The sequence below is a fragment of the Lithobates pipiens genome, unplaced genomic scaffold, assembly GCF_037356315.1.
Source record: "Lithobates pipiens isolate NorthernLeopardFrog02 unplaced genomic scaffold, aLitPip1_a1.2 Scaffold_19, whole genome shotgun sequence".
NCBI lineage: Eukaryota > Metazoa > Chordata > Amphibia > Anura > Ranidae > Lithobates > Lithobates pipiens.
Genome location: NW_027507764.1, coordinates 548,118,865 through 548,142,980, shown reverse-complemented (window position 1 = coordinate 548,142,980; position 24,116 = coordinate 548,118,865). Strand labels below are relative to the sequence as shown.

The window sequence follows — 24,116 nt, the reverse complement described above, 5'->3', positions numbered from 1 at the left end:
TCTCAATTGTTTTAGTTTTAGTCGTATTTTAGTAGACTAAAATAGTATTCATTTAGTCGACTAAAATGTTTTAGTCATTTTAGTCGACTAAATTAACACTGGTGTACACGTGATCGGAAAGTCTGACAACACACATTTGTTGGCAGAAAATCTGAGCGCATGCTAGCCAACATTTGTTGGCAGAAAGTCCGTCAACAAATGTCCTATGGAGCGTACACACGGTCGGACTTACCGCCAACAAGCTCACATCCATTTCCCGTTGGAAAATCCGATCGTGTGTACGCGACTTAAGGCAACCAGCCAACCATCATAGTCTGATCTCTCTTCATTGTGTTACCGGTAGGAGAAGTAGATGAACTTTATTCTAAGGTGTTATGTGGATTGAATCAAGGATACTCACAAACAGCCGATTATAAGAGTACAATACGGCAGATTATACAGTGCACAACACTCTTCAGTTCTGGCACCCACAGTATCGGTTTACATCACAATCCTCTCCACTCTTCCAAGACAAACATTCTGCACCTCTTTCATTTCAAACATGACTTATCACAGCATAATTCTGGAGATGCAGCTTAACCCAGCCTTTCCCAAGCTTTTAACCCTGGTGGGACCCTCAAAATCATTCCAAGGTCTCAGAGAACCCATTCTAGAAATGACGATATCTACAGCTCCCGGTACATTTAGAATCATCAGTAAGTTATAGAATGTTTCAAATAAGAGAAAATGTTAACCACAGACTCTTAAAATGGTGGTAGCGTTTCTGTTGTAGAAATACTGACACAAAATATTTGCAAGGTCCCGTCGGCAGCCAGTAAAATTACAGGCTATGTCTACGGCCAGTGGGAAATGCTGCAAGCACCTGCGACTTGAAATCCTGGGGCCTACAGGTTCAAAACATACAGTGATGCATCGCAGCAGCTTCCCCCATCCAAAGTCCTGGGCTTTAAAACAAAAAGTGACATCATGGTCACACGACTGCTGAAGACTATAGGCCTTGTCAACTCTGGATGTCAACCCAACTGATAACACCTCTGCTTGTAAACACAAAAGAAATGACTTTTAAGGTCCAGTTCACCTATAGTCTATTCACATTGTTTCCAATAAAGCCCTGATGAAGGGACTATTTTTGGACAATTGCTACTCTTTGGATTGTCCCCAATTCTTATTAGAATATAGTGGTATCACAACCTCTTAAAGCGGGATTCCGCTGACCAATCGTTTTTTTTTCCTGTGTCGTTGCAATGCATTCTTAACCACTTGCAGACCGGACCATTTTACTGGTCAAAGACCAGACCACTTTTTGCGATTCGGCACTGCGTCGCTTTAACTGACAATTGCGCGGTCGTGCGACGTGGCTCCCAAACAAAATTGACGTCCTTTTTTTCCCACAAATAGAGCTTTCTTTTGGTGGTATTTGATCACCCCTGCGGTTTTTATTTTTTGCGCTATAAACAAAAATAGAGCGACAATTTTGAAAAAAAAACACATTATTTTTTACTTTTTGTTATAATAAATATCCCCCAAAAATATATAAAAAAACATTTTTTTCCCTCAGTTTAGGCCGATACGTATTCTTCTACATATTTTTGGTAAAAAAAATTGCAATAAGCGATTATTGATTGGTTTGTGCAAAAGTTATAGCGTTTACAAAATAGGGGATAGTTTTATAGCATTTTTATTAATAATTTTGTGACTGCGACATTGTGGGGTACCCATTGGACATTTTTGACACATTTTTGGGACCATTGTCATTTATACAGTAATCACTGCTATATAAATGCAGTGATTCCTGTGTAAATGACACTGGCAGTGAAGGGGTTAAGTGTTCCTAGGGGTGTGTTACTAACTGTGGGGGGGTTGGGCTTTCATTTAGTGAACACTGATCTCTGCTCCAATCACATGGAGCAGAGATCAGCGTCACTAGTTGCTAGGCAGAATGGAAAAATGCTGTTTACACGGCATTTTCTCCATTCGGCCTCTCCGTGAGACGATCGCGGGGATGCCCGCGGCGATCGAGTCCGCGGCGCGCTCCCGATGGCAGGGCAGCATTGAATATTGGACGTACCTGTACGCCAATATGACTGCCCGTGCCATTCTGTCGACGTACATCGTTGTGCGCTGGTCGGGAAGTGGTTAAAGCGGAGGTCCACCCTAAAATGGACCTTCCGCTCATCGGAATCCTCCCCCCCTCCGGCGCCACAATTGGCACCTTTCAGGGGGGAGGGGGGGTGCAGTTACCTGGATAATCCAGGTAACTGCACCCACTTCCGGGATAGCTCTCTGCGGAAAGGGGCGTAGATTACGCCCCTTTCCGCAAGTGCCCGCCCCCTTCCGCAAGTGCCCCGCTGACTGCTGGGAAACACACAGATCCCAGAGGCAGCGGGGACCGTCCTTATTGCGCAGCGCTACTCGCGCATGCGCAGTAGGGAACCGGGAAATTAAGCCGAAAGGCTCCATTTCCTGATTCCCATACCCAAGATGGCGGCGGCAGCACCCGAGTACCGATCTAGAGATCGGGTTCGGGTGCCGACATCGCTGGCGCGCTGGACAGGTAAGTGTCACTATTTTAAAAGTCAGCAGCTGCAGTATTTGTAGCTGCTGGCTTTAAAAAAAAAAAACAAAAAAAAAAAAAACGCGGAGTCCCGGCGGACTCCCGCTTTAATGTAATTGTAGTACTCACTTTTTGTGGTTTTATAATGCCCCGGCTTGCTGATTTCTTGCGCAATTCAAAGTTTTAAAATTTCCTCCCGGCTGTTTCCATTTTGCTTGTGGGCATTTGAAGCCCACAAGCATTTAGTTCCGGGATGCGGTGATGCTGTGCTCCCAGCATTCACCACTCGATCCCGCGAATGCTCATTGATAGCAACGAGGAGCGCCGCAAAATGTCACGTGACCGGCGTCTTGGTTCCGAAATCTCACGAGACGAGATCACGAGACCCCCACTGATTCCTGGGAAGACTCTAACAAAGCTCCCAGGGGTCTTTGCGAGGCCGGGGAAAGGCGATAAACACGCCTACTCCCACGGAAGGAGAGCCCGGAAGTCAGGAAATGAATTACTCCTAATGCCGCGTACACACGTAGCGGACTATCCGAAGGACTTAGTCTGGCGGACTTCCCGCCAGACTGTCCGTCGGACTTTCCCAACGGGCTACTTGCCCACACACGGCACTTTTACAGCGGACTAATACGGCGTACTAAGTCCGCCGTACTATCCGCCCTACTTTTGAAATGAACGGACTCGCCCACACACGCGGAGGAAAGTCCTCTCATTTCAAGCAGGTCTCCATGTAGGCGGGGCCCGCAAAGGAGACGTCGCTGGCCCCGCCACCTGGTATGGACTTAAAGCGGGAGTCCACCGGGACTCCGCGTTTTTTTTGTTTTTTTTTAAAAGCCAGCAGCTACAAATACTGCAGCTGCTGACTTTTAAAATAGTGACACTTACCTGTCCAGCGCGCCCGTGATGTCGGCACCCGAAGCCGATCGTTAGGTCGTCTGTCGGGTCCTGCCGCCGCCATCTTGGGTATGGGAATCAGGAAATGGAGCCTTTCGGCTTCATTTCCCGGTTCCCTACTGCGCATGCGCGAGCCGCGCGGCGCAATCCGGACGGTCCCCGCTGCCTCTGGGAACTGTGTGTTTCCCAGCAGGCAGCGGGGCACTTGCGCAAAGGGGCGGGCAGTTGCGGAAAGGGGCGTAATCTACGCCCCTTTCCGCAGACAGCTATCCCGGAAGTGGGTGCAGTTACCCACCCACCCCAAAGCACCTTGTCCCCATGTTGATGAGGACAAGGGCCTCTTCCCGACAACCCTGGCCGTTGGTTGTTGGGGTCTGTGGGCGGGGGGCTTATCTTATAGCTCTTTTACAGGCGGTGGCCCTGTCTTCTGTCGCCGCTGTCGCCGCCGCCTTCTGTTCTTCTCTTTTTCTCTTCAGATGTTGACTCGTCGCATCCTCCGCTCACAATGGCTCCGACGCGATGCGCGGCGACTTATATGTGTTGTGTTTTTTTGTACTTTATTTTACAGGTGAATGGGTAGGGGTACATTGTACCCCATACTCATTCACATAGGGTGAGGGGCCGGTATCCGGGGGCCCCCTTATTAAAGGGGGCTCCCGGATTCCGATAAGCCCCCCACCCGCAGACCCCGACAACCAACGGCCAGGGTTGTCGGGAAGAGGCCCTTGTCCTCATCAACATGGGGACAAGGTGCTTTGGGGTGGGGAGGCTGTGCGGCCCCCCCTTCCCCAAGGCATCCCCCCATGTTGAGGGCACGCGGCCTGGTACGGCTCAGAAGGGGGGGGGGCGCTCGCTCGTCCCCCCCTTTCCTGGCCGGCCGGGTAGCGTGCTGGGACAAGGGTCTGATGTGGACCTGGGGGGGGCCCCCCATGCCGATTTTTCCGGTGTTGGGGTTCCCCTTTAAGTCCATACCAGGTGGCGGGGCCAGCGACGCATCCTTCGCAGGCCCAGCCTACCTGGAGACCCGCTCGAAATTAGCAGACTTTTCTCAGGGCGGGAAAAGTCCGTTCATTTCAAAAGTACGGCGGATTGGCATACGCACGGCCGGATTGTCCGCCGAAATGCGAGTCCGGCGGGAAGATTGGAGTGCAAAACTACTTTCTAAGTCCGCCGTACTTTTGGGTCAAAAAAGTCTGCCGGAGGCTACACACGGGGGGATTGTCCGGCGGACTTGAGTTTGCCGGACTTTTCCACCCGATTGTTTAATCGTGTGTACGCGGCATAAAAAGGTAATAAAAAAGGTAATTACGGCATAATTATTTTTTTTATGGTCATTTGAGCATCTATGGTCCTAAGTGAATTAAATAAGATTAACCAATTGAGTACAACACCTCTTCAAGTACTGGTGTGGTGCTTCAATTTCCATTTTAGTTATATTACCCACAAGCAAAAGAGACGGCGGGGATCCTCTGGGGTGTAGAAGCTGCCTGTCCGGGAACCAGATTATTTTACGTCAATATTGACACTTTAAGATAGCAATACCAGTGAGATAACCCTATGGGTTCAGCGATATTTTTTAACTTTCCTCAGTTTTTTATGCCAGTGGAGAGATTAGGACGTGCAATATACTTGAATAAATACCTTAACCCTAGCAGATTTATGGTAGCTCATGTGACATCATCAGACTTTTCTCTTCTCCTCCAGCTGAGGCATATAATGGCGTTATACTCATGGATGTAACCATGTGTGAGTACCATTCTATTCATTAGTACTTCCAGTCCATGGCAGCGAGGTGACATACTGATAGGGGGCGTGTCCATGACAGCCTAGGTGCACAGGATGCTAATTGGATGATGTGGTCATCATGCAACCCAAAAAGAGTACCCTAATGCCGTGTACACACGACCGGACTTTCCGGCAGACTAGGTCCGACGGACTTCCGACAGACTTTCCAAACAAACGGACTTGGCCACACACAATCACACCAAAGTCCGACGGATTTGAAAGTGATGACGTACGACCGGACTAGAATAAGGAAGTTCATAGCCAGTAGCCAATAGCTGCCCTAGCTTTGGTTTTCGCCAGACGAACGGATTTTTCAACTGGACTTAAGTCCGTCGGAAAGATTTGAAACATGTTCTAAATCTAATGAAGCCCACACACAATCGAATTGTCTGGCGGATTCGTTCCGTCTGACCTTTGCTGTCAAAGTCCGGTTGCGTGTACACGGCATTAGAGGATTGCATAGCTCTTAGGCCTGATTCACACCTATGGCATTTTTAGTGCTTTTTGCATTTTGCAGGTTTGCACTACAGAACATGTTCCATAGGAAACCATGTTAAATGGACTCTAGTGAAAATCTGCAAAATGCAAAAAGCATTAAAAATGCATAGGTGTGAATCAAGCTGAAGTGTGGAGGGGTAACACCAGAGGTGAGGTTTACAGTGAAGGTTGTATTAATTTTTTTTTTTTAACACGCTGGCCCACAAAATTTAAGCTTCAAAATTGGAGGCAAGCTTTAAAACTTAAATCCAGGATAAGCAAATAATGTCTAAATAGGAGACACATGTGCATCCCCTATTTAAATCTTAGTGTGCTTTGTGCATTTCATGCAGATCTGTGCAGTAATTTGGGTTGAAACTTTTCTGACTAGTCACTGCTGCTCTCACTCCTTGTGCAGGGTGACTGGTCTTGTGTTCACCCCTTCTGTAGTTTTAAGCAGGCACCCTGTAGTGGGTGGAGTCTGCTGGGTCCCTCCAACAGCTCTGCACAGCCCAGTGATGATGTCACTGCTAATTTTACAAAGTAATATCTGGGTTTACAAAGGCATTTGGTGCACATTTATATTCTTTGTGTCTGCTGAGGAATACATTTAAATAAAAAAAGTTTTTGTACAATGGAGTCCAACTTTAATGTAATGTAACCAGGTAACATTTTAAAAAATGTAACTAGCCAACTTGCATAGCTCTATCCATGGATCAGTTTAAATCAGCATAGCCTAGCATAACAGCTTTTCAAAAAGTGTGTGCCGTTTAAAAAATGTTGTTACAGCTCACCCAACTTCTTATATGCCTGTCATGTCGTTGCCATAATAACAGATAACATCATGAGAATCCAGTAGCAGGATATGTATATTTATATACTAACGTTTCCTTTTATAAAAAGACACACTTTTCTCTGCCCAGTATGCCTATCCTGCTGTCCTTGCTCATAAAGCAAGTCAAAGAGCCACTCCCTTTATCACAAATAATATCAGATGATGATTATCTGGTTAGTCATAAATATGCTAGTGGAGGCAGCATGGGCTCTGCAGATGCTATTGGAACCTGCAGACTACTAGCCATGAGCTTGTGGAAGTAGCATGGGCTCTACAGACTCTTAATTGGGTTCTACAGACTACTAGACATGAGCTAGTGGAGGCAGCATGGGTTCTACACACTACTAGCATGAGCTTGTGGAAGTAGCATGGGCTCTACAGACTCTACATAGGGTTCTACAGACTACTAGCCATGAGCTTGTGGAAGTAGCATGGGCTCTACAGACTACTAGACATGAGCTTGTGGAGACATCATGGGCTCTACAAACAGTACATTGGACTTTACAATCCACTAGATATGAGCTTGTGGAGGCCCTACAAACTCTATAGTAGATTATACAGAATGCTAGACATGAGCTTTTGAAGGCAGCATGGGCTCATTATATTTCTAGACATGAGCTTGTGGAGGCAGTATGGACTCTACACACACTACATTGGACTCTACCGACTTATAAACATGAGCTACCACAGGTAGCATGGGCTCTACACTCCACAGACTCCTCACTACACACAGAATCAGCCCCGACCCCTTCAACCTTGGCAAACAGATGATACTAGAAGTCTGAAAAAACGTAGTCGTGCTCACGAGCACCTGTGGCGACAGACTAAGTTTTGGAGATTTCAACCAATATAAATCTGCCCTCCAAAAATACAATTCCAGCTTCCTCACTGCCAAGCGGACCTATTTTATCACTCTCATTAGCAACTTATCATCCCGTCCCCATAAACTCTTCTCTGCCTTCAACTCTATACTTCGTCCTCCACCGCCTCCACCCGCCAACTCACTCACTGCCCAGGAGATCGGCAATCACTTCAAACAGAAGATTGATACAATTTGTGAGGAGATCTCTACTGTTCCGATATCCTCCACGCTTTATATTTCATTACTTTCCTCTTTCAACCCCACCACTATAGACAAGGTTGCTAAACTACTTGCTAATGTCCACCTTACTACCTACCCTCTAGATCCTGTTCCCTCACAAATGCTACGTTCACCCCCTGGCTCTATGCTACATTCTCTAACCCATAACTTCAATCTCTGCCTCTTTTCTTGCATCTTCCCCAACTCTCTAAAACATGCACTTGACAGACCCATACTTAAAAAGCCCTCACTGGACCCATCCAATCTTAACAACCTACACCCCATCTCCTTGCTCTCCTTCTTATCCAAAATTCCTTGAACGTCTGGTCTACAACCGACTGAGCGTCCACCTTGCTAATAATAGCCTTCTTGATCCCCTTCAGTCTGGATATTGTCCTCAAAACTCCACAGAAACTTCTCTCCTAAAACTAACAAACCATCTACTCCTAAACGAACCCCTCCTCCTCAAAAAACTCCACGCCTTTTGGTCTCCATGACTGCACTCTTCGCTGGTTCTCTTCCTACTTATCCAATCTCACCTTTATGCCCCATACACACGGTCGGACATTCCGACCACAAAATCCGTCGGATTTTGGCCAAAACTAGTCTTGCATACACACGGTCGCACAAAGTTGACGGAAAATCCGATCGTTCGGAACGAGGCGACGTTCGGAACGTACGATGGGACTATGTAGAGGCCAGTAGCTTTCGTCTCCAATTTTTTTCTGAGCATGCGTGGCACTTTGTGCGTCGGAATTCTCTACACACGATCGGAAATTTTTTTAAATCCAGCTCTCAAACTTTTTCCGTTGGAAATTCCGACAGAAAAAGTCCGATGGAGCCAACACACGATCGGATTTTCCAACAACATAATCCGATCAGACTTTTTCCGTCTGAATTTCCGACCGTGTGTATGGGGCATTAGCATTTCCTACAGCTCTACTTCCTCTTCTCCTCTTCCTTTCTCAGTTGGGGGCCCCCAAGGTTCTGTTCTTGGACCTCTCCTATTTTCAATCTTATTATGCTTCCTTACATGTGCTCTAAGATGGCTACTATGCCCCTTGACCCTTGTCATCACCACAGGGTGGAGCCAGCCTTAAAGTGACAGTACATGTGGAAACCTTCAGGTATAACAACTTCCTCGCTGGGTCAGCTGATAGCCTCCCATGGCTTCCAATACCACCTCTATGCTGACGACACCCAGACCTATTTCTCTATCCCTCATCTCACTCCCTCTGTCTCCTCACGTATCACTAACTTACTATCAGATATATCAGTCTGGATGTCACATCACTTCCTCAAACTCAATCTATCCAAAACCGAACTTATAAATGTTTTCCTCCCCCATATGCCCCTTCCCCTGATCTCTGTCAAAATCGATGGCACAACTATAAGCCCATCCCCACATGCCAAGGTTCTAGGTGTAGTCCTGGACTCTGAACTCTCCTTTAAGCACCATGTCCAATCACTGTCCAAATCCTGCCGCCTCAACCTCCTCAACATCTCCAAAATACGCCTCTTTCAAACCAATGACACAACAAAGCCCTTAATTCACTCGCTGGTCATCTCTCGCCTTGGACTACTGTAACTACCTTCTCATTGGCTTACCTCTACCTAGTCTATCACCTCTTCAATCCATCATGAATGCTGCTGCCAGACCCATTCACCTTACCAAATCGCTCTGTCTCTGCTTCTCCTCTCTGTCAATCCCTTCACTGGCTTCCGCTCAGCCAAAGAATTCAATTTAAAATACTAACAACTATGTACAAAGCCATCCACAATTTAGTCCCCAGCTACACCACTAGCCTAGTCTTTAAAGAGGAAGTAAAGGCAAAAAGGCATAATGAATAACTTACCTGAGAACGAAGCCCCCGAAGCGGTCCTCCGTCTTCCTCTTCGCCGCTGCCATGTATCCCGGAGCGACTTCCGGGTCTTGCTGCTCCGGCGATGACGTCACTCCCGCGCATGCACATGGGAGCCGACACGAGCAGCATATCACCGCGATCTGTGGCCTGCCCAGTGCGCGCCGCTGTTTACGGCGAATGCGTCGTAGACAGCGGTGGCTGTCTTCGGGTAAATATCTCCTAAACTGTATAGGTTTAGGAGATATTTCTTGGACCTACAGGTAAACCTTAATCAAGGGCTCTACATAGACTACTAGACATGAGCTAGTGGAGGCAGCATGGGCTCTACAGACTCTACATAGACTACTAGACATAAGCTTGGGCATTCTCCAGCCTCATTTCTATCTTAACATCAAAACTGCATAAAAAAAAAAAAAAAAAAAAAAAAAAAAAAAAAAAAAGGATGATTTTGATGTTCGGATAGAAATGAGTTTGAAGGCTGCCCAAGCTCATCTCGACATACTACTGGGCAAAAGCCTTCAGAGAGGTCTGGGCACATTTCCATAAGAGTCTCTTGTAAAAACGAAATGCTATAAAATGATGCTTTTATTTGTACCAGCTAATAGATGAAAAATAGTTGGGGATGTCAGCAGTAAAGCTACTTTCACACTGGGGTGGTGTCAGCCTTAGCGGTAAAGTGCCACTCATTTTAGCAAAGCTTTACCACTGTTATAGGGTGGCAGCAGGCATTAAAAAGGGATTAAAAGCTCCCAGGATGCGGTGCTTCAGGTGTTATTTTTAGTGCTAAAATGCCTGAAAACTGCCTCAGTGTGAAAGGGGTCTAATATTTGGTCCATCTAACTCATTGGCCTGATGGTAGTTCCACCTCCTGCTAACAGATCATGAATACATAAGTCACAAAATACATCTCAAATACTACACACAGGGACAACATCAATCATTCTAACTTCAATATCAGGAAAGATGCATGTAATAGCATAGATGTCCTCATCATATAGCTGGGTGCTTATAGAGTCATTCCACCAGAAACAAATATTTCATTTTATGGTTGTTGTAGAAGAGTTACCACCTGTCAGTGCTTTATTCTTGGAGACTGTATTGGTGAAATTTCTGTGCTGGGTTCCTAGGTCTGCACACCTAATGTGTCCATTATGGGGGTAATGGTGAAATCTCGATGCTGGGTCCCCAGGTCTGCCCACCTGACTGCACCCATTATGGGGGCAATGGTGAAATCTCGATGCTGGGTCCCCAGGTCTGCCCACCTGACTGCACCCATTATGGGGGCAATGGTGAAATCTCTATGCTGGATCCCCAGGTCTGCCCACCTGACTGCACCCATTATGGGGGTAATGGTGAAATCTCAATGCTGGGTCCCCAGGTCTGCCCACCTGACTGCCCCCATTATGGGGGCAATGGTGAAATCTCTGGCCTAAATTCCTAGGTCTGTACACCTGTCTCCCAAAAGCGGCCTGGCAAGGGATGTTACCACCACATCGTTGAAAGATGTAGGTGAGTATTTCTGGGGATTAATTCCATACCATTCGAACCGTACCTAAAGTAGGTACGGTAACCGCTATGAAGAGAGTTAGATCGTCTGGTGGAGTGTGATCTGTTCTATTGATTGGAGGATATTTGGCATCGGGTTTGGTTTTGGAGGAGTTTCTGCATCAACCAGTTCTACACTTCATGATTCCCTGGAGGCCATCTAATCGTTCTGAACCAAAGCCGTTTGGACCCTTCGGGCGTATGTCCGCTTGGGTCATTGGCGTCCGGTAAGCCTAAAATCTGTTCCAGGTGGCGGTGTTCACATTAGGGTGTACTGTGCACTATTTGGATTTTCTGGAAGATATTTGTCACTACTCTTCACGCTGAGGGGGATTGCTGATGGTTCCTTGTGCAGACATTGAACCAATCTTCATTGGAGGACTTTGATAAATAATCATTTATATTTTCTTTTTTTTCTTTTTTATTCATGTGTAATATTCATACATATACACAGTTGATGTAAAGAGTATGGGGGCAACCCGTTAAATAAGTATAAGTTTACATTTTGGACAAAGACTCTCTCTTTGCACATATTTATTATATTTAGCGCGACACTTTCTTTATATACCTTTAATTTTACCCATGTGACTCTTCAAGTCTCCTTAAACTCAACCGAAAATAACGCTCACTTTATTAAAAAAAATATATAAAGCCATATGCTACTGTATTCATTTTGTAAATTGAGCCCGTGCCCATCAAGTTTGAAACCAAAACATAACATTTTCTTCCAAACGTTGCATCCTCAGAGCCCCGAACCTGCATTTTTTTCCTGATAGGGGTATCCTTATTTTAACACAGCTCAGTACAAACAATAATCAGCTGTCATTTATCTTTCTGGATGTTCTAATGATCTAATCCAAGGTTGCTCAACCAAGGTTCCTCCAGTGGTTGCTAGGGGTTCCTTGAGAAATGAGCATTTCCTGCCTCTCAGATAAGTTCCAACTGCCACCATTGATCTTTTTAGCTATTTGTAAGGAGATAATTATTCCCAGTGTCCACAAGCGTAGGGAGCATTCTTCCCACTGACCACCACACTAATGCATCATAAGTTGTAGATATAGTATTTTTTTTTAGCAGGGGTTCCCTGAGATCAGAAACGTATATCAAGGGTTAAAAAAAACGGTATATTTTGCTTGCAGCACATTGTTGCTCTTTGCACTGTCATATTATATAAGCAGTGTGATCACGATTGTGCTTGTACTTACTATTTCCAGGCAGATGAAGGCTCCTGTGTAGGTTCTAAAGACTTCTACGCCGGTGGGCAAGGTGTAGGAGGCAGCGGGGTAGGAGACAGCGGCAGGGCTGGGCATTGGAGGCACCCCCGGATCAGCCATGCTCGCTTTGTTTGTGTGACAATCTGAGTGTCAGGCAGCACGGCTTTCCAAAGCCTACTATGCAAGGCAGTTGTACCTGAGTGTGTCATGTGACCACCTGGCAGGTACAGCCCAGCCCTGCCCTGAGAGTCTTTGTGCTTCACTGGGATTCCTGTAAGGGGAGAGGAGGGCAGGGCGGCACAGGTGACACAATATAACTCTGAGAACTGATGTGAAGAGTCGGGCGGAGGAAGGCATCAGAGAGTATGTCTCAAAGCAGATTCTCAACCCTATCTGGATGACGCTTAGGGCTCACCCATGCAGGGCTTACAAAAGCCTCTTTTACCGGTGGTTGGCTTTTTTTTTTTTCAGCCCGTAATAGAACCACTATATTAGCCTATTGCCTCGTACACACGATAGGATTTTCTGACAACAAAACCGTGGATTTTTTTCCGAAGGATGTTGGCTGAAACTTGTCTTGCATACACACAGTCACACAAATGTTGTCGGAAAGAACGTGGTGACGTACAAAACATACGACGAGCCGAGAAAAATTAAAGTGGTTGTAAACCCTTACAACCAACTTTGACCTACAGGTAAACCTAGATTAAGGCTTACCTGTAGGTCCAAGAAATATCTCCTAAACCTACACAGTTTAGGAGATATTTACCCAAAGACAGCGACCGCTGTCTACGGCACATGCGCCGTAGACAGCGGCGCGCAGGCGCACTGGGCAGGCCGCAGATCACGGCGATATGCGCGGGAGTGACATCATCGCTGCTCTGGCGAATCACAGCGCTGGAGCAGCGAGACCCGGAAGTCACTCCGGGATCCATGGCAGCGGCGGACATGAAGACGGAGGACCACTTTGGGGGCTTCGTTCTCAGGTAAGTTATTCATAATGAGCTCGTATGCTATGCATACTAGCTCATTATGCCTTTGCCTTACAGGGTGTGTTTTTTTTTTTTTTTAGCCTTTACTTCCTCTTTAAGTTCAATAGCCAGTGCGGCTCTTTCTGCTCGATTCCGAGCATGTGTGGACTTTTGTGCTTCGGAATTGTGTACACACGATCAGAATTTCCGAAAAGTTTTGTTGTCGGAAAATATGAGAACCTGCTCTCAAACATTTGTTGGCGGAAAATCTAACAGCAAATATCCGATGGAGCATACACACGGTCTGACTTTCTGAAAACAAGCTCACATCCAACATTTGTTGTCGGAAAATCCGATTGTGTGTGCAGGGCATAAGTGTTCACACATAGGCGTTTATAGGCATATTAGAAAAGAATCATTTACATGCTGAAAAAAAAAAATAACTCATCACCAGCATGTTCAGGAGAGGAGCTTTTTCAAGCAGAAAACCATGTGAAACATGCATAAGCACTAGAAGTTTATTTAGGTGTGTTTATGCGTTAATGCATTCTAATTTAAGCTGCTTTTTCTTGCCAGGAATAAAATGTGCCCTGTGTGCAGTGGTGGCCGGTGGGGTCTTTTTTTGGGGGGGTGGCAGAAAACAACCCCCCCCCCCTGGACTGCTGGTGGAGCGGCACTACCCCCTCCCCCCCTGCATGACACTAACACAGCCCCCACGGCTACCACCACCACCCGCTGTCTTTTTTTTACATTTTTTTTTATTACATTTCTTAATTACAAACAAAACACAAAAAGACACGACAGAACATCATACACACCAAACCAAAGATATAATAGTACAATTTTCAAAATCTAATATAATGCCGCGTACACACGACTGGACTTTGACAGCATGGTCTGACAGATTCGTTCCATTGGACAATTCGATCGTGTTTGGGGATGGTCCCTACCTGTTCCAACATGACTATGCACCAGTGCACAAAGCAAGGCCCATAAAGACATGGATGAGCAAGTTTGGGGTGGAGGAACTTGACTGGCCTGCACAGAGTCCTGACCTCCACCTGATACAACACCTTTGGGATGAATTAGAGAGGAGACTGCAAACCAGGCCTTCTTGTCCAACATCAGTCCCTTATCTCCAAATGCGCTTCTAGAAGAATGGTCAAACATTCCCATAGACACACTCCTAAACCTTGTGGACAGTCTTCCCAGAAGAGCTGAAGCTGTTATAGCTGCAAAGGGAGGGCCAACTCAATATTGAACCCTACGGACTAAGACTGGGATGCCATAAAAGTTAATATACATGTAAAGGCAGGTGTCCCAATACTTTTGGTGATATAGTGTATACGTGATTCTGCACTTCTGGGTAGGGGGCGCCCTGCTGCTGCTGTGATTAGTCACAACAGAAGCCGATCAGTGGGTGCTGGCCAATGGATGTCCACCGGCACTGCTGATCGTTGAGGAGAGAGGCTGGACAGAGCTCTGCATATGTAGACAATGAAGAGCTCCTCCCTGACAGCAGGGATGTGCTGGATTTTCTTTCCCTTCTTTTCCCAAGTAATAAAACCATCTCATCCCTTAGGCCAGGTTTCCACTATTGCGACCGCCAAAGTCACACAATTTACCGTGCGACTTCGCAATGTGATTTGTATGCCATGTCATGCGACCGGAGAGAACAAATCGCACCGAAGTCGGAACAAAGTAGTGCAAAAACCTTTTTTGGGGTCTCACCAATTAGAACGGGGACCATTGAAAAAAATGTGTTTTGACTCGTAATGCGACTTCACATGTGTCAAGTCGCACAACAACTCGCAGTAGTGGAAACAGAGCCTTAGTAAAAACAGCACACTTAGTACACAAAAGCACTGGTTAGGCACACATTCAACCCTTTGATCACTCTAGAGCAGAGTTTCTCAACTCCAGTCCTCAAGGCGCCCCAACAGGTCATGTTTTCAAGCTCTCCATTATTTTGCACAGATGATTTGATCAGTTTCACTGCCTTAGTAATTACCACAGCTGTTTTATCTGAGGAAAATCCTGAAAACATGACCTGTTGGGGCGCCTTGAGGACTGGAGTTGAGAAACACTGCCCTAGATCAGTGGTTCCCAACTCCTGTCCTCAGGACCCACCAACAGGCCAGATATTAAGTATTACCTTGGGGAGATGCAGACTAGAATACTGCAATCACTGAGCAGAAAATGAGATCACCTGTGATGTATTTCAGTTATCTTGTAAACCTGGCCTGTTAGTGGGCCCTGAGGACAGGAGTTGAGAACCACTGCTCTAGATGTTTAAGCCCTTCCAGGCCAATGTCATTAGTACAGTGACAGTGCATTTTTTTAGCACTTTTCACTGTGTCACTGGTTCCCACAAAGTGTCAAAAGGGTTAGTGTCAGATTGTCCGCCACAATATCACAGTCCCGCTATAAGTCGCTGATCACCATCATTACTAGTATAAAAAATAAATAAAAATTCCACTTTATATCCCATAGTTTATAGATGCTATAACGTTTGTGCAAACCAATCAATATACATAGTATACATACCCTGTTTCCCCGAAAATAAGACCTAGCGTGATTGTTGGTAATGGCTGCAATATAAGCCTTACCCCCCAAATAAGCCCTTCCCTTTTTCCCCGAAAATAAGCCCTACCCTGAAAAGAAGACCTACAAGGACTTAAACTAGGGCTTATTTGGGGGGTAGGGCTTATATTGCAGCCATCACCAACAATCACGCTAGGTCTTATTTTCGGGGAAACAGGGTAGTAGGTGAGGTTGAAAAAAGACAAATCCATCAAGTCCAACCTATGTGTCTGTGTGTGATTATATGTCAGTATTACATTGTATATCCCTGTATGTTGCGGTCGATCAGGTGCTTATCTAATTGTTTTTTTGAACTATCGATGTTCCTCGCTGAGACCACCGCCTGTGGAAGGGAATTCCACATCCTTCTTATACGCTTATTGGGATTTTTTATTTATTTTTTACCAATAATATGTAGCAGAATACATATTGGCCTAAATTTATGAAGAAATTTGATTTTTTTTTTAAAGGTTTTTATTGGATATGTTTTATAGCAGAAAGTAAAAAAAATTTATTTATTTTATTTTTCAAAATTGTCAGTCTTATTTCGTTTATAGGGCAAAAAAAAAAAAAAACGCAAAGGTGATCAAATACCACTAAAAGAAAGCTTTATTTGTGGGAAAAAAATGACATCAAATTCATTTGGGTACAGGGTCGCATGGCTGTGCAATTGTCAGTTAAACTAATGCAGTGCCGTATAGCTAAAAATGGCCTAGTCCCGAAGGGGGGGTAAATCTTCTGGAGGTCAAGTGCTTAATATATCAATTTCACTTTTTTATTTTTTTTTTATTTCAGACATCGCACATATAATGTTCTCTCACCATGCATGTCATTTATAAAATGGAACACCATTTTGCTCTAGTGGCTGTTTTTAGAACTACGGATTAAAAAATAATGTTGGAGAAGGCACCTGCTATGTAGAGTTATGCCCCGTACACACGATCGGAAATTCCGCCAGCAAAAGTCCGATGAGAGCTTTTGGTCAGAAAATGCGACCGTGTGTATGCTCTATCGGACTTTTGCTGGCCGACTTTCGGCCAGCAAAAGATTGAGAACAGGTTCTCAATTTTTCGGTTGGAAAAAGTTCCGATCGGAAATTTCGATCATCTGTAGCAATTCCGATGTGCAAAATTCCTACGCATGCTCGGAAAAAATTCGACGCATGCTCAGAAGCGTTGAACTTAATTTTCTCGGCTCGTTGTAGTGTTGTACATCACCGCGTTCTTGACGGTCGAAAGTTCAGAGAACTTTTGTGTGACTGTGTGTATGCAAGACAGCTTGAGTGGAATTCCGTCGGAAAAACCATCCAAGATTTTTCCGACTGAAAATCCGCTCATGTGTATGCGGCATTATGCTTTACTCAACTTTTTATTAGTGCTGGGCTTGGGCGTGTTCAGATCAAACCCACCAGGAAGCCATCACTGCACACTGCAAATCATAGGCAGCGAGGCATTTCCCAACCGGCAGCTGCACATACACACGCTGCCTATGAATGGCAGTGCGCAGTGCCAGCTTCCTAGCGGGTATGATCTGAACACACCCAAGCCCAGTCCTACTCCCTACACTGATCACCCATAACATTAAAATCAATGAGAGGTAAATCGGATAACATTAATTAGCTCAGTGTTTCTCAACTCCAGTCCTCAAGGCGCCCCAACAGGTCATGTTTTCAGGATTTCCCTCAGATGAAACAGCTGTGGTAATTACTAAGGCGGTGAAACTGATCAAATCATCTGTGCAAAATAATGGTGAGCTTGAAAACATGATTTGTTGGGGTGCCTTGAGGACTGGAGTTGAGAAACACTGAATTAGCTTGTTACAGTGGAAGTTGGTAGGAGATATTGACCAGCAAGTGAACATGTTATCCCTGAAGTTGATGTGTTGAAAGTAGAAAAAGAAATGTGCATCGCAGTTTGTTGTGTATGGGGCAGCATAGACGCAAAGCAGTCATGGTGCCTATGCTGACCCATCTCTCAATTAGAGCCCGTACACACTATACCAGAGTTTCTCAACTCCAGTCCTCAAGGCGCCCCCAACAGGCTCTCCATTATTTTGCACAGATGATTTGATCAGTTTCCCTGCCTTAGTAATTACCACAGCTGTTTCATCTGAGGGAAATCCTGAAAACATGAATTGTTGGGGAACCTAGGACTGGACTTGAGAAACACTGCACTATACGAAAATCGGAAGTAAAATTTCATCTGGCAAACGATCTGCCAATTTTCGGATTGTTAGTATGGTTCTTTTGACAGCTGCTTCCAGTTTTTCATCCGACAAAAGCTGGATGTGCAGACTATAACATTTTTGTCGTGCGTGAACTCGACGTCCAATTTGTGTTTAAAGCGGAGCTCCACCCTAAAGTGGAGCTTCCACTCATTGGAACCCTCCCCCCCTCCGGCGCCACAATTGGCACCTTTCAGGGGGGAGGGGGGTGCAGGTACCTGTACAGTACAGGTATCTGCACCCACTTCCGGCATAGATATCCGCAGAATCTGCGGATATTTACGCCCCTTTCCTCAGGTCCCCCGCTGCCTGCTGGGAAACACACGGATCCCAGAGACAGCGGGGACCATCCTTATTGCGCAGCGCGACTCGCGCATGCGCAGTAGGGAACTGGGAAATGAAGCCGCAAGGCTCCACTTCCTGATTCCCATACCCAAGATGGCGGCGGCAGCACCGAGAGACGATCGAGAGATCGGCTTCGGTTGCCGACATCGCGGGCGCTCTGGGCGGGTAAGTGTCCTTATTTTAAAAGTCAGCAGCTGCAGTATTTGTAGCTGCTGGCTTTTAAAAAAAAAAAACGGCGGAACTCCTGCTTTAATTAGTACGGTTTTCATATGAAAAAAATCATAAGAGCAAAACTATGCATGCTCAGAAACGAAAGAATGCATACAAAACTAGTCAACACGTGACATCACTTCTGATATTGTATTCTGTTGTATGAGAATTTTCGTATGGTGAGTAACCTCTTCACTTTCGACATGAGACTAGCATGCAACAAATAACAGTCGAACGGTCATCCGAAAATCTGATCGTGTGTACAAGACTTAAAGGGGTTGTATACCCTCCTTTTAAAAAAAACAAACATGTCATACTTACCTCCATTGTGCAGTTCGTTTTGCAGAGAGTGGCTCCAATCAACCTCTTCTGGGGTCCTTCAGCGGCGCTGGTGGCTCCTCCCCGCATCGAGTGTCCATGTTGGAGAAGCACTTTCCTTGGTGGACACCTGTGCAAGTCCCGCAAAAAATGGCGTGAGGGTCCCCCTCCAGGTCCATACCAGGCCCTTTTGTCTAGTATGGATTCGGAGGGGACCCCCACGCCAATTTAAAAAAAAAATGGTGTGGAGTCCCCCCAAAATCCATACCAGACCCTTATCCGAGCATGCAGCCCGGCAGGTCAGGAAAGGGAGGGGACGAACAAGTGCCCCCCCTCCTGAACCATACCAGGCCGCATGCCCTCAACATGGGGGGATGGGTGCATGGGGACAAGGGCCTCTTCCTGACAACCCTTGGTTGTCGGGGTCTGCGGGCGGGGGGCTTATCAGAATCCGGAAGCCCCCTTTAATAAGGGGCCCCCAGATCCCAGCCCCCACCCTATTTGAATGATTATGGGGTAATTTTCTTCGCCGCTTCTTCCTCCATCTTCTCCCGCATCTTCATCCTCCGGTCTTCTCCTTCTTCCGCTCTTCTGTATCTGGTGTTCTTCTTCCTCTGCCGCCACCGCCGCTGCTGCTGCTCCCGCCGACGATCCTCCTCCGATGATGCATCCCGCTGATCTGTCGGTGCCGATGTCCTGTATTCCCTAAATAACGAGGGGGTGTGGCAATTGGATTATGTCACCCGGTGGCCACTCCCCCTTGTGACGTCACCACCCGGAGCATGATGGGTTCCGTGTCGTCACATGGGGGCATGGCCTCCGGGTGACGTAATCAGACTGCCACGCCCCCCTCGTTATTTAAGGAATGCAAGACATCGGCGCCAACAGATCAGTGGGACGCATCAGAGGAGGAGGATCGTCGGTGGGAGCAGCAACAGCGGCGGCGACGCCAGAGGAGGAAGAACACTGGAGACAGAAGAGTGGAAAACGGAGAAGACCGGAGGATGAAGATGCAGGAGAAGATGGAGGAAGAAGCGGGGAAGAATATTTTTAATAAAAGACTTGTCAAAAACTGTCTACTGTATTTTTTAACACACTACACTTTTTTTCCAGGTGAATGGGTAGGGGTACGATGTACCCCATACTCATTCACATAGGGTGGGGGGCTGGGATTTGGGTGCCCCCTTATTAAAGAGGGCTCCCGGATTCCGATAAGCCCCCCGCCGCAGACCCCCGACAACCAAAGGCCAGGGTTTTCGGGAAGAGGCCCTTGTCCCCATCAACATGGGGACAAGGTGCTTTGGGGTGGGGGGCGCAGAGCCCCCTGGGCCCAAAGCACCCATCCCCCCATGTTGAGGGCATGCGGTCTGGTATGGTTTGGGGGGGACGCTCGCTTGTCCCCCCCCTTTCCTGACCTGCCAGGCTGCATGGTCAGATAAGGGTTGGGTATGGATTTTGGGGGGACCCCCATGCCATTTTTTTTTTTTGGCGAATCCATACTAGACCCAAGGGCATGGTATGGACCTGGGGGATGACCCCACGCCATTTTTTTTTCGTTTTTTTTTTTAGCCGGCATTTTTTTTTACATTCAGCGGAAGTCAGCTGACAGCTGATGACTCATTGGTTTCTAAGGACGTGGCAGCCGGCTTCCCGGCCCTCTCCTTAGCAACCAGCTAGTAAACGCAAAATGCAAATCGCGGTAAAAGCGCATGTCCAAAAACGCGGCAAGCACCTCAAAAAGTACTGCAGAAACGCTCAAAAGCAACATGCATAGATGTGAATCAAGCCTAACGATTGGATTTTCCAACGGGAAATGTGTGATGACAGGCTGTTGGCAGAAAATCTGACCGTTTGTACGCTCCATCGGACAATTGTTGTCAGATTTTCCACGGCCGAATGTTGGATGGAGGCTTTAAAACAGATTTTCTGAGTGTGTGTACATAAGTTCATCGGACAAAAGTCCAAAGTACAAACATGCATGCTTGGAAGTAAAGATGAGCCAGAAGCTGTCAGTCTTGAAAACTAGCATTCGTAATGGAGAATTAACATTCGTGATGCGGCAAATTATGAAATCTCCAAATGCAGATCACATTTTCTTCTTTATTTAATGGGATAATAATGAAGCTGCTTTGCTGGTGATACTGATGGAGTTATGGCAAATGTATTTTAAAAGGTTTTTATTTTTTAGTGATATCAAGAATAATATTATTATGCAAGTAACCACAACACCATTATCCTGTAGTTTTTAAGATCAAAGATACAACTATGTTGGTGTCCCTTCTCAATTTTACGTCTGCCAATAGAACTCAACCAAAAAGTGCATTCTATGCATCCAAAAATATAGAAAATATACCAATCAAATCATTATTCAATCAAAATATAAAATAAAAGCCTTATGCATGTGTCCTGCTTCTTAATATAAGGGGCCAACAATACCAAGGTTTCGTGAAAGCAGGGGTCTGCCATCTGTCGATAATTCTGAAAATCACCTGGATTATTCTCCTGGAGCTCCTGCAGCAAAGGCATATGACATTATTATTATTATTCAGGATTTATATAGCGCCAGCAATTTACGCAGCTCTTTACAATATAAAAGGGAGACAATACAGTTACAATACAATAAAATACAAGAGGATTAAGAGGGCCCTGCTCAGAAGAGCTTACAATCTAAAAGGGTAAGGTTATGACATAATTGGTCACGATTAATAAAGCAACCAATTTTTGGTCCAAGAAATCCTCCTCCTCCTGTTCCTGGACTTTGGACTTGGGGCAAAGCAATAACTCCACGACCAATAATAAATAACATTTATTCCGCAACATGTCTGGTTGACGAATGGCCATTCAGAAACGCACTGAAAAGCACAAAATGAAAAGCACTTAATGAAAAGCATGAATGAACACTCACCAAACTTCTACTAACACGAAATTATCAGAAGGAGCCCAAAGGGTGGTACTAAAGAGCTGAAAAGCCACGTAGTACGTCACTACATTCGTGTTTGTTGGCCGACAATTCCTTGCCATTTGTATGCAAGACAAAATCCAGTCCCACGCCTTCAGACAAAAGTCTGAGGTTTTGTCTGAAAATCCGATTGTGTGTACGAGGCTCTAGAGCTTGTTCACACCATGTCATTTGAGCTGCATTTTTCTGCACATGTACGGTATGGACAATTGTTTTCTATGTGCCCTGTACACGTGTGGTGGTGTGCAGAAGAATGCAGCACAACAAACATGTTGGGGATATAACGCATATCACGAACAGGCCCGAAAGATTCAGTCCAATCCATTCTGATAGTTTAGTTATAGGTGGAACCCGGTGGGCTAAGTAAGCCCCTAGCTTGTTATGTCTCGGACTCTCCAACAGTGAGGTCTCCCAGCTTTTTTTTCTTGTCTACCTGTGAGTGTTGGGTGTGCCTTTGTGTGATCCGGATTTTCCTGTTATATCCTCTATAAATAGAAATAAAAACTTGGTCAGGACAGTGTGAACCCTTCATAATGAAATAGTCTGAGAAATCATAAGGAGACTTTAAGTATGCCCTTGAGAACTAATTTCACACCAATTTATCTAAAAACTTTACAAATGTTATTAATTTACATTTTAAAAAAGGAACATTAAAACATATACCAGCACAGAGCATAATAATAGAGCCAAAAAATATTTGTTATTTTATATCCCTCCTCTTTCGTAATATATAATGAATAGGTCCTTGTAACGAGGACCTTATACTTCAACCTACTTCTTTCATTCTATACTTTGTTTTGTATTTGGCTTATGTAGATGTGGCAATGGCAGCTCGTCCATTAGGGTTGCAGGGGTGACGCCCCCTCATCCATGCGTCCGATCCCCTAATCTACATGCAGAGCGCTGGACGCATGGATTCCAATGGGAGTTTTTTTTTTGTGAAGCATGTGATTAGAGCCAGAGGCTCTAATAGGCTTTAAAAAAGGGTGGGCTCGGGCGCAGAGCATTGTGCCCCGAGTCCACCTAGTTGCTGAATGAATATTTGCTATTGTCACACCGATTTTCCTACTGGGTGGGCTCGGGGCACAATGCTCTGCGCCCCGAGCCCACCCTTTGTTAGAGCCTCTGGCAATCCTATTGGCCATCTAGGAGGAGGAGGAGGGAGGAGACACAGTGGAAGCTGCAACACTGTAAAGCCATGTAGGTCCTCCCATCCAGATGGGAGGACCGATTGAACAACCTGGGGGAGGGGGGGTGTGCAAGAGACTAGACCCACTGGGTTGGCGGCGGACACACGAATTGCAGCCAGCCCCCCCCCCCAAAAAAAATATACCACCAACTGCCACTTAGATGTGGGTGTGTCTCATGTGCCGATGGGCGCAATTTCAATAAAAGATCTTCCTCTGCTGATATATGTGATAACTTTTCCTGTAATATCTACTATATACCATTTAAGAGATGATTCTTATAGCATTCTAATTCAAATGATATTTATTCAGACAATGACAAATTGTTTTGGTACTCTCTCTGTTTGGCCCCTCTGTTTTGTACTCTAGCTGAACTCTCACGATTTTAAACTGGCAATGCAGTCCGACCTCGAGGGGCGATTTGACAGACATCTGCGCGGGCTCACGCACAGATGTATATTCAAATCGCCTCTGAAGTCGCCCAAAGTAGTACAGGAACTACTTTTAGGAATCGGATTTGGACGGTGCCATTGCCATCAACAGCCGCCGATGTGGCATGCCAAATCGGCCCAATGTGAACGCCGGCTTAATGTTCTCTTTTAAAATGTAAATTAAAACTACAATTTGTGAAGTTTTTATATAAATTGGTGTGAATTTAGTTCTCAAAGGCATACTTTAAAGTTAAACCCTCACATATATCCAGTGAAGTGAACAGCCTCAGATGATACACAGAGATGAAACAAATCTCCCTACATAAGTTTTACATGTATATCTGCTGTCTTTAGCTTTAAATACTGTGCTGTGAATAGACCAGCTCTCTGCTAATATATTTATAGCACCCTCCCTGACACAAATTTCAGGCTGGTTTTATCACAGTTGACAGAGAACTTGTCATGCTGATAACTGAAGAACGGAGCAGGAGAAAGCCACAGGACTTAGTGCTTTGAAGAGAGATAAGAAAACACTGCAGATATATGTGCCCAGCTCAAATTTCATGAATCGGGTTTACATCCACTTTAACCACTTGCCGACCGCCGCACGACGATGTACGTCGACAGAATGGC

General features: G+C 45.7%; 1 protein-coding gene across 1 annotated transcript in view; it reads right to left on the bottom strand.

Moving 5' to 3' along the window:
• The window catches only part of MAL2 (mal, T cell differentiation protein 2), a 113,853-nt gene extending 101,380 nt beyond the window's left edge, over positions 1-12,473 (bottom strand). The window contains exon 1 of the mRNA XM_077493270.1: positions 12,248-12,473. Within this exon, the coding sequence (XP_077349396.1) occupies positions 12,248-12,376 (129 nt within the window). The 5' untranslated portion in view covers positions 12,377-12,473. The remainder of the gene's footprint in view (positions 1-12,247) is intronic.
• Between the last annotated feature and the right edge of the window lie 11,643 nt (positions 12,474-24,116).